The sequence below is a fragment of the Ptychodera flava genome, chromosome 4, assembly GCF_041260155.1.
Source record: "Ptychodera flava strain L36383 chromosome 4, AS_Pfla_20210202, whole genome shotgun sequence".
NCBI lineage: Eukaryota > Metazoa > Hemichordata > Enteropneusta > Ptychoderidae > Ptychodera > Ptychodera flava.
Window position 1 is genome coordinate 48468758 of NC_091931.1, and position 13381 is coordinate 48482138.

General features: G+C 36.9%; 1 protein-coding gene across 1 annotated transcript; it reads right to left on the reverse strand.

The window, feature by feature from the left end:
* Window positions 1–7803: 7803 nt before the first annotated feature.
* Window positions 7804–13214, reverse strand: LOC139132028 (G2/mitotic-specific cyclin-A-like). Its single transcript, XM_070698398.1, has 8 exons — window positions 12757–13214; window positions 12364–12619; window positions 11599–11741; window positions 10877–11100; window positions 10328–10532; window positions 9330–9443; window positions 9006–9139; window positions 7804–8508 (listed from the first exon to the last, which is right to left on the reverse strand). The coding sequence occupies exons 1-8, from the start codon at window positions 12961–12963 to the stop codon at window positions 8454–8456; spliced, it is 1338 nt and encodes a 445-aa protein (XP_070554499.1). The 5' UTR covers window positions 12964–13214; the 3' UTR covers window positions 7804–8453.
* Between the last annotated feature and the right edge of the window lie 167 nt (window positions 13215–13381).

Consider the following 13381-nt stretch of genomic DNA (forward strand, 5'->3'; position numbering starts at 1 on the left):
TCACCCTGTTTTTGACTTTGGTGATAGGGGGGGTCACCATGTTTTTGAAATGCCCAATAGGGGTGGGGGGTCAGTGTGTTTTTGAATTTCAACACAGGCTCATCATTGCCTAAAATGCATCGTGTCAGCCTCAAATTTCATCATTCAGTTGCATTTTTCGGCGCGCCCTTCGGGCGCGTAACTTTAATAATCAGACATATTTTTCAGTACACCCAACTTTAACATATCAGGCATACATATACCAGAGATATCTGTATGTTCAATATTTTTCAGCATGCTCTTCAAGCGCATAACTTTAATATATCAGACATTTTTCAGCACGCCTTTCTTGTGCATGACTTTAATATACAAGACATATATATCGGAGATATCAGGATGTTTCATATTTTTCTCCGCGCCTTACGGGCGCAATACTTTAATAAATCACAGATATAAGCCAGAGATATCTTGATGTTTGCTAAGTGAAAGTGTAACTTTATGAAATCTGTATTTCATATGATAAGCAAGACAAATTCCTGATACTGTTCTGTTCTCTCTATGAGAATTCAGTATGACAAAGCAACATGCACAAATATTTCACAATATATATTTGATACAGTGACTTATTTTAGAGATAGAAAAATGACAAGATATCTTTCGTTCTCATTGATGCAACTGTTTTCCTTTGTGTCTCAGGTTTTCTGTCGAATGATGCTTTTTTATGACCAAAATAACAGTTAAAAAGGCAGTATTTGTCATTATTAGCTGTGTTTTTGTGGTTTCAATGTTACAAGAAAAGGTCCTCTCAGACACTGTACACATCAGATTTGGCTAAAAAAGCTCTCTATGGCTCCTCAGGAGATTTAATTTGATGGCTGGCAAGTCTTAACACCCATCAAATTCTTGATTTATTGCTTTTTCCTCTTTGATATAATGTTTTCAAAATTTGGAATAGGAAGGGGGTCAGCCACTTTTTGATGTCGGCAAAAATAATCCACCCCCCCCCCATCCCCCCCCCCCCCGGCCAAGGAAACTGACCAGTCCCTTAGTCTCCTCCATGTAGGATAAATGTAAAAAGAATTGTGTTCTTTTTGATTCAGTGTTCACATATACTTTCAGATTTTCGTGAACATTTACTCCAAAATTAATATTTATTTCAGCTTTCAAAATACAGGTTATCTTACATGTACTACCTTATTTTCTTTCATGCAAATATGAATTTTCGTCGCCTTAGAAAAATCTCTTTGCATCAGATTGGAGGGTGATTAGAGTGAGAAGAAAACTGTAAAAGTATTCTCTGCATAAAGTTTCAGGTATTTTTTGTCTTTGTGCCTGTAGTGGTTCAAAGTTACAATCATTGAAATCATAACTGCCATGTTTTCAAGTTTGTAGCCTCCTTTATTACTTGGTTTCTTTACACTGCTACTTGTTCAAAATGTTTTGACAGCAAGCTATAGGCGCATTACGCTTGGATGGTCCACACATGAAATCTAGTGTGTATGTAAGTGACTGCTCACTGTAGCTGCCTAAATTCTATTAGGATAAAGATATTTCATCATTTCGCACCTAAACCACTTGATTTAAAACTACCTCATCCAAAGTCATTTTATCCCATGTGCCATGTCACCCAAAACCGTTTCATCCCAAATAGTGTCGATCGCAATTTTGATTTGTTACTCTATATGGCTGCACACGCACGACTTCGGAAAATGCTGCCTAAAGTTCGGACAAATTTTTCGTTGTATGCGCAGCTGTTATTGCAGCTTGTAGTCTGAACCATAAATTCATATTTAATTAGTGGACTTTTAGAAGCCATTGTAACACTAGCAGGGTTTACTTTCTTCATTTATGCGGAAAATGCAGACAAATATGTATATATGCATATCAATGAGAGAAAAGTGATGTCATTTGTGATCAGGACTATTATTTCATCCCATACCACTTTGTCCTAAACACATACCTAGTTGCCTAGCACCTGAACTTGAAGTTCAAATGAAATGGAATCCATTTGACCAAAAACTGCACCAACTAACATGACATGACTATAGACTCCCATGACATTTATTCTTTTTGAGAACATGTTTTTTTCTTCAGATTCAAATGTTAGACCTTCCAACCACATCATTGAAAAAATCTTCTTTACGAATTGGAACACAGAGCTCTAGGAAGGTTTCAGAATAAAGTCCATTGGTAGACAGACTTCTGTTAGAAATTGGAATTGCCCCAAGTCTGTGGGCATACAAATATCAAACAACAGTAATGTGAAGGACTAAATTTCAGCAAACTTGTCACGTTAATGGTTAAAGGTGATTGCAAAATTGAAGCAATATACTCTAGCAGGCTGTCGTGTAGATTGTGGGGTAAATGCAATGGCCAACAGCCAGTAATCGCTTACAAGGAAAGCCAAGTGACTGGGCCCAGTCTACATGTAGTTCGAAACCATAATCATGATGACATGAGTGAATTCAATGACCTGTGAATTTAGAGCCTCAATTTGACATCACAATGACGGTGTTTGTACAGACACCAGTAGACCACAGTCGGTTGTGAACTGATACATGGTGTCCAATGTGCCATCACACAGCGGCCACCATGTATCGGTTCACAAGTGACTATGTGGTAGACGAACATTCTGCCTGTAATTCTTGTTGAAACAAGCGTTTTTTGATCTAAATAATTGTAAAGATAAAAGTTACATTGCACATGATACTGTGTACATGTATTTTACTCAAAATCACTTTTTTTGCAAAGATTCACACAATTTTCAAAAATTTGTTAACTCAAGATTAAAATATTGGATTGGTTGACCTTTCAGCATGACAGTCATAAGTTTGCCAAGAAATTGTTAACTTTATGCAAATTTATGCAAATGACAGTATTTCCTGGCTTCTTTTTTCTTCTGTTTTCAACACTTCATAAAACTTTAACTCCACTATGGCAGGATCAAAAACTTAAATACTTTATAACAAACTAAAAAAATTGTTTTTGCAATATGTTATATCACATTTTGAATAAAAGTCATTTCAATTTGCTTATCATGATTTTAATTAGGTTTTTAAAGTGCCAGCTTTCATTCCCTGCCATTGGGATTAAGAATGTGAATAGATAATGCCGAACAATGGTTGTTTTTTCTAAATATACTTCAGTTTCAAATTAGTTATATTAAATGTCATACAGTAGTATCAAGTTGTTGGCTCCAAAAGGCCTGGGATCGGGATTAACTGTTGTGTTAAGAAGATTATGAGGTGTTTCTTTTTTTGTTTCCTTTTGAAATTGCAATTGTAATATAATATACATATATGTTGCTAGATTTTTGGATTAAGCCTAACCGGGGTTTAAATAAATTTCATCAACGATACCACTTGTGGCTTTCGAACCCAAAATATGTACCCCTTCATTCTTCAAGAAAACTATTGCTACCATACTAATATGTAAACTTTAGATTCACCGCTTTTTGAAAATACATAGTATGACAGGAACTTTCATGTCATCTTTAAAGGGACAAAGTCATCTAATTTTCATAAATTTTGATACAAGATACTACTTATATTGTTTGACATGTTGAAAAATACTGAATGAATAGGTGATCATGCATATATTCATACTCGGTTTTAGACAAATTTAATGAAACCATCGCAAAAATGGTCATGACCATTAATTCATTTTCGTGATGGTTTCATGTATCATGTCTTTAACCGGCTTCAAATGTATGCATGATCACCTATATTCATTTAGTATTTTTCAACATGTCAAACAACAAGTATCTTGTATCAAACAAAATTGATGAAAAATGGCCGACTTTGTCCCTTTAATAAGAAATATTGCTTTGAAAAACTGTGTGGTGGTTAATGCTGCGACCATGTGAAACAGCTATATCATGGAAATAGATGTGCTACCCATGCCCATGGCCAACACAATTCATCCATTTTGTGTTTCCCATGATTGTACTCTTTGCATGTACCCCACCCATCTTGTCCTTGTGTGAACACTGACTCAATAATGTGACTGAGAAAACCCGTTAATAATCAGACAATAGTGTTGTGAAATCATGTAGAAATTCTGCTTGTTCATTGTACATCTTTCGCTTTCTTTTAACGTTGGAGTGGAGACACCCACCAACCGGAAGCAGAATGGCATATTCACGATGAGGGATTTTTCCACGATACAAACGCATTGCGCGCCATTTCATTGAAAACACAAATCAGAGGGACCGTGCACAAACGATCAGAATTCAGCCCAAACAGATTACATTTGGTTGCCGCGGGTACAGAAATTCTTGATCGAATGTTTACATTTTTTCGATACACGTGTACATGTTCGCCATTTTCCTGCAGGCGGTTCTGACAAGTAGAGAATAAACACCATACGATTCGCCGGTATACGCATAGATACCATGTACTTTGTACTGCTAGGTCAGATAACAATCGTGGTGTATGTAAATGCGCATTTCTTGTGACTAAAATTATTTGGTTCCCGGCAAGAAAGTTAAGTCTTGCCCGAACATGCCACAAGTACTCTCTTCTCGAGTACTTGGCAAGTTGACAAGTTGTTGTAGCGGCAAAGCTGTCCAACATATGCGTACAAACGTGAGACCACATGGAGTTCGACAGTACCTGTACGTGTTAATCTGGCGATATCCTCCTCTTTGCAGCCAAATAACAGTCCTTGGTGATGTTGGAAGAAGAGTGGTCAAATTCGGGAAAAGCCTGGAAACGAACTGTCGCATCAAACAACGACCGCAGCCGCCTTCATGGCGTGAACCCGAAACAAAGGTCAACGCGAGAGAGGTCAGCCTTATGGGGTCACCCGCGACTTTCAGGCTCGTAAAATGAAACGAAGACGCTTTCAAAGCTCTGGCTTACAATAGACATAACTGGGCGCTGGGCATGGAAAGGCGGGAAATTGAGGATTGCCGGTTAAAATTAAACATTCCTTAATAAATAAACATTCAAAAGGTTGCCTCGATCATGGAGGTTTTGAAAACATACTCTTGTCCAAACTATCCTGTGATTTATTTAACTTTAGTGATTGATATAAATTAAAGCATGTATATGTACATTGACTTGCATGACAGCAAATCCACCAAGCGTGTTATTTGTTGTGATAAAAATCTGTAAATCTTTCAAAATAAAGATAATTTATTTAGAGAGTGCAAACCTGTTCAAACTAATGAGCAGTTTAATACTCTGGTAAAAAGTACTCATGTCAGTTTGTGATTAATACAAAATTACAGTGACAGGTTGGAGAATGAACAATTATGGCATGTCCTGGCACTGTATTAAAAGTCATCAATTACATTTTAAAAATAAAATAAACGAACACATAGACAATATTCGTTTTGTCATAACACATCTCTTTTATTTGAAGATTATCACAGCAATTTTCAAATTGTTTTTCAAATGACACGCATGCCTATGTTTGAAGGAAAGAGAGCCTCATAATTTTTATATTTTTCTTCATTTTTCATTTATTTAATGGAGCAGTGCTATTTCAAAGATATGTGGCTTGTGAAAACCTTGTGTGGTGGGACTGTTATTTTTAATCATCAAATTCTAAAATTGCGTGAATGTAAAAGTTATGGAATACTGTACGTGGGCGCAACTTTCAGTTTTGTACTGTAACACAGATACAGGTACCCCATGTGCGTGCCACAACAAAATGCTAATATGCTGCCTAATATGGGCTAGTCTTTGATTTCCATGTTCCCTGAATCCTCCCAAATGGAGACTGCACTATTGAAGTCACTCTCTTTTTGAGTTTAATTTTTATGAATTTTCATATGAAATGTTGACTTCTTGAAACATGCTGAAATACTGGTCAACTGAGCACAACCTAAACTCTGCTTGCAGTGAGGCAAGATTAAACACTCAGTGAAACATTCAACAGTCTATACCATGTACCAAAATATCAAGTTTCATGCACAAATGTTACCTTGTATAGCTGAACATGCACTGTTGCACAAAGTTTGTACCTCAGACAAGCTTTTGGAATGAAATCTTAATTTATGGTGCCCTTCATATAAATAAGGATAGGGCCTATCCCTAACACTGTGACAAGGTTTATTTGTCATAGGAAAGAAAGTTGGAATAGGAAAAATCCATTTTGTCCGGAGGTCATCATAAAAAATTCATCTATTTGCATTCAGCAAAGGTGTAATTATTGGACACTACGCAGTTTAGGTACCATTGTAAGTACACTGAGCTATGAATGACTTTTACGAAAGTATCTGAAGTGTTTTTATTATCACAAGACGGTAAAAAAAGTGACTTTGTCCCTTTAACTGGCTGTTGTATGAAATAGGGTCATCTTGACATACATCACATTTGTAAGTTAAAGCTCCAATAGCTGCGAGTGTGTAATAAACCGATCTCAAATTATCCTGTTTTCCAAGAGTTGTCTTTGAATAAGACCCATAAAAGACTGAAAAAGTGTATAACACTGTCATAAGTTAGGAAAGTGGCATGTAAATTCAAACGTTTTAACATCATTTTAGATTTCCCGCCATTTTCAAAAACTAATTATGTGACAGAGAAAATAAAGATAACAAAAACAAAATGTTGGCCATCGTGTGTTGTGCATATAAGTAATGGCACCGCGTTTGTTTTGGTGTGATCACGATGTGTATATGTGCAGGAAATACTGGTTTTTATGTACTTTTCCGTGGGGGCTCCATTTTATGAGTGCGGCACACGTTTATTATTCAGCCTCTTAAAACATGTAGGCATGGCCCAAATCAGCAAGCAGGGATACTTCTATAAACGTCCGTCAGTTAGCACATTTACATGAACCAACTTTGGTTTGAAAATAAAATTAAAATAATGCATAAAATTCACAGATATTGGGGCTTTAATAGGACAATTTTGTACCAATGTCAAATATCCACATCCCTCCCTCATCAAATGTTTGGGTGACCAGTCAAGATGCAACTCTTTCCAAGAAACAAACTCTGAGAGTCACTGAAAAGTGAAAGTATATAGTTTGTTTTTCAAACACCCAAAACTACAGGATTCAGTATTTATGATCAAATAGAAAATATCTATTTATATATGTAAAGAGCATGTGGATTTCTTTCTGAAAGTTGACATCATTTTGTCTTCCACTGAAGAGCTGATATGCATCATTGAAATGCACCAGGGAAACCAAATACAGGTACAGTCTATGTCATTGCTTCAGTCAGTCACTACATCAACACAGCTTGATGTGGACATACCATACCATTGCAAAGTTTAGAAACTCAAAACTTAAAAATTGGACACCACTCCTCACAAGGTCTGGGTTATAATTTGCCCAAAGTTTTACCGTGGGCAGTACTGTGCAATACCGATATCTATGAAGCGATCAGCCATGTAAAACATCTCACCAGACTAAGATTTTCACACCATCTTCAATTTTTTTGAAATTGTCATATTCATATTGACAGAACGTCAGTGTTCTCAATAGTTCTACCCTGGAATAAAAAGAGCGCATGTTCTGTAGATTGCGTTCACCCAAGAGATCATATGTCGGTACAAGCAAACCCACGTGTAATAACTAGTGCAGAAAGACATGCGCATTTCTGTCCACATTGGTGCACACAATTTTGTTTATACTGTGGTCCATTTGAATTCCAGGTTTAGCCTATTATAGCATAGAAGCCACTTCTTTTAATGTTGATAAAATAATAGAAATCATAATAACAATCATATTGTTGTGCAAATTAACCACTATGCTATCAGAAATTTCTGGTCAGAAGACTGAATGTGATAAATTCATTTCACTCTCACACCATCAACCTAGGTTTTTTTCAACATACATTTCACAACGAAAGAATACTAAATTCTGTCATTCTGTAAAAAATATTTTAATGAGTGTCCTTCTAGGGGAATGATGAAAAACTCCATTCCACAGTTAAAACTGCAATAATTACATTTACAAGACAAATTACTGAAAAGACTAACAGAACAGATTAAAAAACAGCATTGCTGCAACAGAGACAAAAAAATCAATTGTTTACGATAAAAAAATAATCAAATGTTACAGCAGCTACTATTTGGAATGTACAGCAGGGAAACAAATAAAAACAAATGCATACGGATATTTATAAATTTAAAAAAATAATATTCAGAAGATTGCACCAAAGGAAGACGAGCTAATATAAACAAATATTTCAACATTGGCTTTACAGTGTGGTTGAAGAAATTCACCACTACATTTCTAATCTACACTCAAATTTCATCATTTGTCTAACAACTATGACTGTACAAAAGATTTAAAAACATAGACATGATTGTTTTCCTTTTTTTTCACTAAAACCATCTTTTTATCTAAAACAGCTGATATTTGAAAAACTGTCAATCACAGTGGAAAGCCAATGAAAAAGGGGATTTGAATTTTGTAGCAACTTGACAATCCAATGGGGGACTTGCCCGCTGCACAATTCAGATTATCAACACTGCATTCATTCAAATTGGTCCGCAAGTCAGGAATGTAGACTTTCATAGAGGTGGTGGTATTGACTGAGGTGGCTGGATGAGGGATACTTGTAGGAGCCTGTTTGAAGAAGGTAAAAAAAATATTAGATATGAAACCATGACCTACTAAAATAACAATGAACATTTTCAACTAAATTAATTTCAACAAATATTAGGAATTTGTAAATTTGGCCGTTCCCAAAGTGCATAGTTATTCACTCTTGTTCATGAAAATCTAATACTGCAAAGCATGAGAGGCAGAAAAGGTTACATGTAGGAACATTTTTGCTTGCAGAAGTTAAAGATAATGAAATGCAAAAACTAAGCATATAGAAAAAGGTAGGTATCATAAATGAGGAATCAACATGAGGTGGATAGAAGTGTGGTTTCCACCAATGAACTTTGACCAAACATTGTTAGGATGGGACCGGGAGTTGGTAATGTTGAGAGCAGACAAATCCAATGTCACTTCTGTATATAAACAAGCCCAACAACAAAAGAACAGCAAAAGTAATCTATCGTGGAAGTCTTAGTCTTATAAAAAAATTGAAAATAGCGTAGGGTGTGACAACTCACTTTGGACTCTTATACTTTTCTCTGACAGCTTGCTGTGGATGATTGACAGAGTTGATAAAAGTGTTTTGAAGATCTTTGACACACTGGTAGATTTCTGGATAGCTGAATCCGCTGTAATGTTCTAATGTTGGTGTCTGCGTGGAGAGAAACATTTGCCATGAAAATGTTAGAGTCAAACGAATTTTTGTCATGCGCTGACTGAAGTACCAATGTAGCAAAATTCTTTAACTGACAAACCATTGCTTTGGAGCTGTTGTATATGTATATATCAAAAATGTTAAGAGTGTACAAGGTCTGAGAGAAGGTATGCCATGTTCTACTCACCCAGTGTTGTTGATTAAGTGTGTGATTTGCTAGACACACGGCACTTGCGGCTATCAATGACGGTAAATAACGAATGTAAGGATCATATTCCTGTAACGTCAGCTCTGCCAAGAACTGTTAGCAAAAGAAAAACCTGCATTAAATTCTTGGAAAAGAGAAGTACCCAAAACCAGTATAGAGTCAAAATATCACTTTATTCAAATGGTATTATTATAGCAGGTTGAGTCAATAAAATCCAGGTTTACAGTATCTATGTTTTTAGGGGCCTTCATATGTTCAAATCTATTGTTAAAATGCAACATATGATACTTTTCATGCCTTGCTGGTCAAAACCAACTTGACATGATGGTAACATATGAACTTGGCAGGCTAGGGGTTAAATATCACATATGCATAACTTAAATGCCAGCGCATCAAATGAAAGGATTCAAACTCTAATGTACTCTCACTTTTTGTAACTTTTAATAGAGATTCACTATCTAAAATAATTATACTGAGCAGCACATTCTGTCATGACATGCATTTTTCCTTGCTGAACACATTAAAAAAGATTGCACTTGTACATAATTTTTCTTCTATGAAGAGATTCATTCTGTCAACTAAGCTGTTAAAGATGACATACTCATTAAACTTGTCAACTTATGATTCATTCCGTTATACATGGATTTGGCAATATTAATCTTTAGATGGACTGACATTTTTATCAGTGTGTAAACTTCACATCAATGTTTGATTAAAAGAAGCAAGGATACTGATTGAGAAATGGCGTGGAAATTGTGAGAAAAATGTTTCCTACTTTTATTAGAAATTGTGAGAAAAATGTTTCCTACTTTTATTAGCATATGTCAGTCTCGTAACCAGTGAACACAAGCTGTCAATGTTTCCTGGTAGTAATTAAATACATGAAATGAAGGCATAAACTTTTTCTCAGAATAAGTTGGCAGGGAAGGAAAAACACAAGCTATACACATATTGATTACCAGTAGCTTTTTCCTTACCCTTGCAAGTTGTTCCGTCTTGCCATCAGCCTGAGCTGCTCTGAGAAAACGATTCAGGAAAACATTGATGGTTGGTATGGCGAGGTCAAAGGATAAAACCTTCAAGATCAGATGTTCCATGCGCAATACTTGCTTCTTTGTGTATGTGTCATCTGTGATGTAGACAAACTCTCCTACTTCAGGTGGATATATCTCTTCAAATTTCCTGTTAATGAAGTGGTGGAAAACAGGCAAGGTTAAAACAGATTCCACAAACGAGGATAACTATGTTATATTTGGATATATCATCAAAATAGCCTGCTCCAAAATGCATCATTTGTATGCCATGGATAAAAAAAAAGTATGCAAAAAATCTTTTGTTTAATATCGTGGAAATTCGGATGTCAAAATGTACACATTGGGTACCAAAAAGTGTAGGGACGAGGAAACAACTATGACAGCCTTTGAGGGATACGCGCTCATGATAGAGGGCAGTCTCTACCCACATGAACCATGTAAAGCAACGGCATGGATTCATTTCACTTATGGAGTTCAAACAATTTCACTTACGCTGCAAGGAACATACTGGCTGCACCAACCAGTTGTAGTTTACTCCTGAGAACACTCATCGCAGACAGAAACCTATCGATGTAATTGATGGCTAGGTAGAGAGTCTCGTTGTGCAGTTTGTACTCCTCTGCAACTTCAACCAACCAGTCTACCAAGATACATCTCATACTACATGTGATGTCAGGTTGTTTCTTCATGTAAGTTGCTTTTGGCTTGTGTCTGGTCTGTACAGATAAAGCAGAGTTCTCAAACACTTAATATTCTATTTACACATGGTATTTCCCTGTGGATGTGCCCTAATTTATAAGATATTTCATCGTATAGACTGGTATTTTACACAATAGTCCTATCTGAACATCACAATTCTGATCAGAATAAACTTGACATCACATCCAGAAAACCAGATTTTCGCCATGCAAGATCTTAAACATGCATAATTTTGAAGAATATTAACCATTTTGCAAAAAGATCTCTTAAATTTGACGATGTGTATTTCAGACTACCGATGAAGCAGCTCCACACGATCTTACGTTGCGGTAAGGCTATGAGGGCGCCCTTCAAATCGATTGATGAAGGAAAAAGCGGTTGACAAGGCTGGGCCCTAGGTTTTCATTAGCGTATGACCCACTACGATAACGTACAAAAATCGCAATTTGATTCCGTCAATAATTGAATAGTGCATGCTACCACACCAAAAAGTCTGATTTTTTTTTTAAACTTACCTCAGCCTCTTTAAGATATTCAAAAATGTCCTTTGCGTATTCTGGAATGAAGATTTCTCTTTCGTCTGGCCCGTCAATTTCTATTACTCTTGACGTTTCACATGTTTGATCTGAAGACGTGTCTAACACCATCGGAGTCTCCCCTGGGATTAATAAAAATTGCAAATTAAGTGTGGAAGATCGGCGGGAGATATGCGCAATCAGTTATGCATTATTCAAACATTTTAAAAATTTGCGACATAAAAGTAACAAAACCTATTGTCTCGTAATGACCGCGTCCCACCTTTGACAAGGCGCTTGAGCCGTAAGACTCTACACACATATTTCCACGGTCACTAACAATATGCCTTAAAATTCATTCGAAATAAAGAGAAGTGTTCAGCGATATGAAATTTGCCCTAATATTATCAACGGAAAGATTTTAAATCTGAACACCTGTCCAGTATACTTCTATTGTTTTCGCGCGCGTGCACGACCGGTCCCAAACATGAAAAGATATGGCGCGTAGTAGTATTTCTTTTCAAGCCGGGAAAATACTTATTGATCCAATATCATACATGATCATACAATATGCATGCGGGTCGGTGTTACAAGACTTGTGATGGTGTATGTGTGAATATTCCTCGAAATCAGGGAATTTCAGCACCACTTGTCTTCACAAAGTTTAAAGTATTCACTGGGTGCCCGGCGGCCCCGTAACGTGAGTTCCTCGGCCACGGTATACAGAACCATAACGCTAACAAAGTAACATTAGCAATAAAATACCTGAAGACTCGTCGAGACTGAAAACCTCGGGTCTGAGAGATATATTATCTCTGTTGATAAGACTTGTGACTGTCGGGTTTAGTTGTAATCCATCTACATGATCTGCTCCTCTCGTTGCGGAATGTTCATCGGAGTCAATGTGTATTGAAAATCCTTGCTGCGAAACAGCTGTGCCGGGAACAACAAAACCGCTCTTTCCCGCCCCTGATGATTTTTCTGTCTGTACAGTGCTGAAAAATCCCTCTGAAGACGTAGCCTGATAAAGAATAAAACATAAAATTGTTACAACAGTGATTCGTTTATTTTTTGTGAAGTCAATTTAGCGGTAGAGGTTTTCCAATTTCTTTTTGTCTAAATTAACGAACGTGACTGTGTGTTTACCGCAATACTGACCTTTGCCGCCCGGAACGGTTGGACTCGCGTTGAATTGCTCGTTATTGTTCCTAACGCTGCACGTTTGTTTGCCTGTGGGGCCGTACTGAGTGTTTGACCATCATCTCTCTTAGTTTTCCGAATTCCGGGGATTTGGTTTTCGAAGCCTGAAGTTGTGTTGGTCACAATCCCGCTCGTACTCGTGCTGGATCCACTGAAATAAGACATGTTGTACCAAGACTTGTATGGGTTGTAACGGCTCGAGGACACACTGTCTTTCTCTCCGGTAAAAGACTCCAAAATACTCCACAAAATTCGCCCAAAGAGGACTCACTTGTGCGTCATGTATCTAAAGAGCTAATACAGGAAATCTGATGTTGCAGTCTTCAGGATTTTTGAGTAAGAGCGAGTTCAGCACGTATGGTAGATGCACGGATTGTGGCCAGAGATTGCACTGAAATGAATAACGAGAATGGAATCATTCAATTTCCCCGCTACAAGTGCAATCAACCAATCAGAATGGCGTTCGTAGGTCACATGCACAAATGTGTCGCGAATTCCAAGACGATGGGGGCGTACAGGCCTGTGGTCAAAATATACCGTGGAGGTCTGATGATAAAAACAAAAGAAAAACCGAACAAAACCT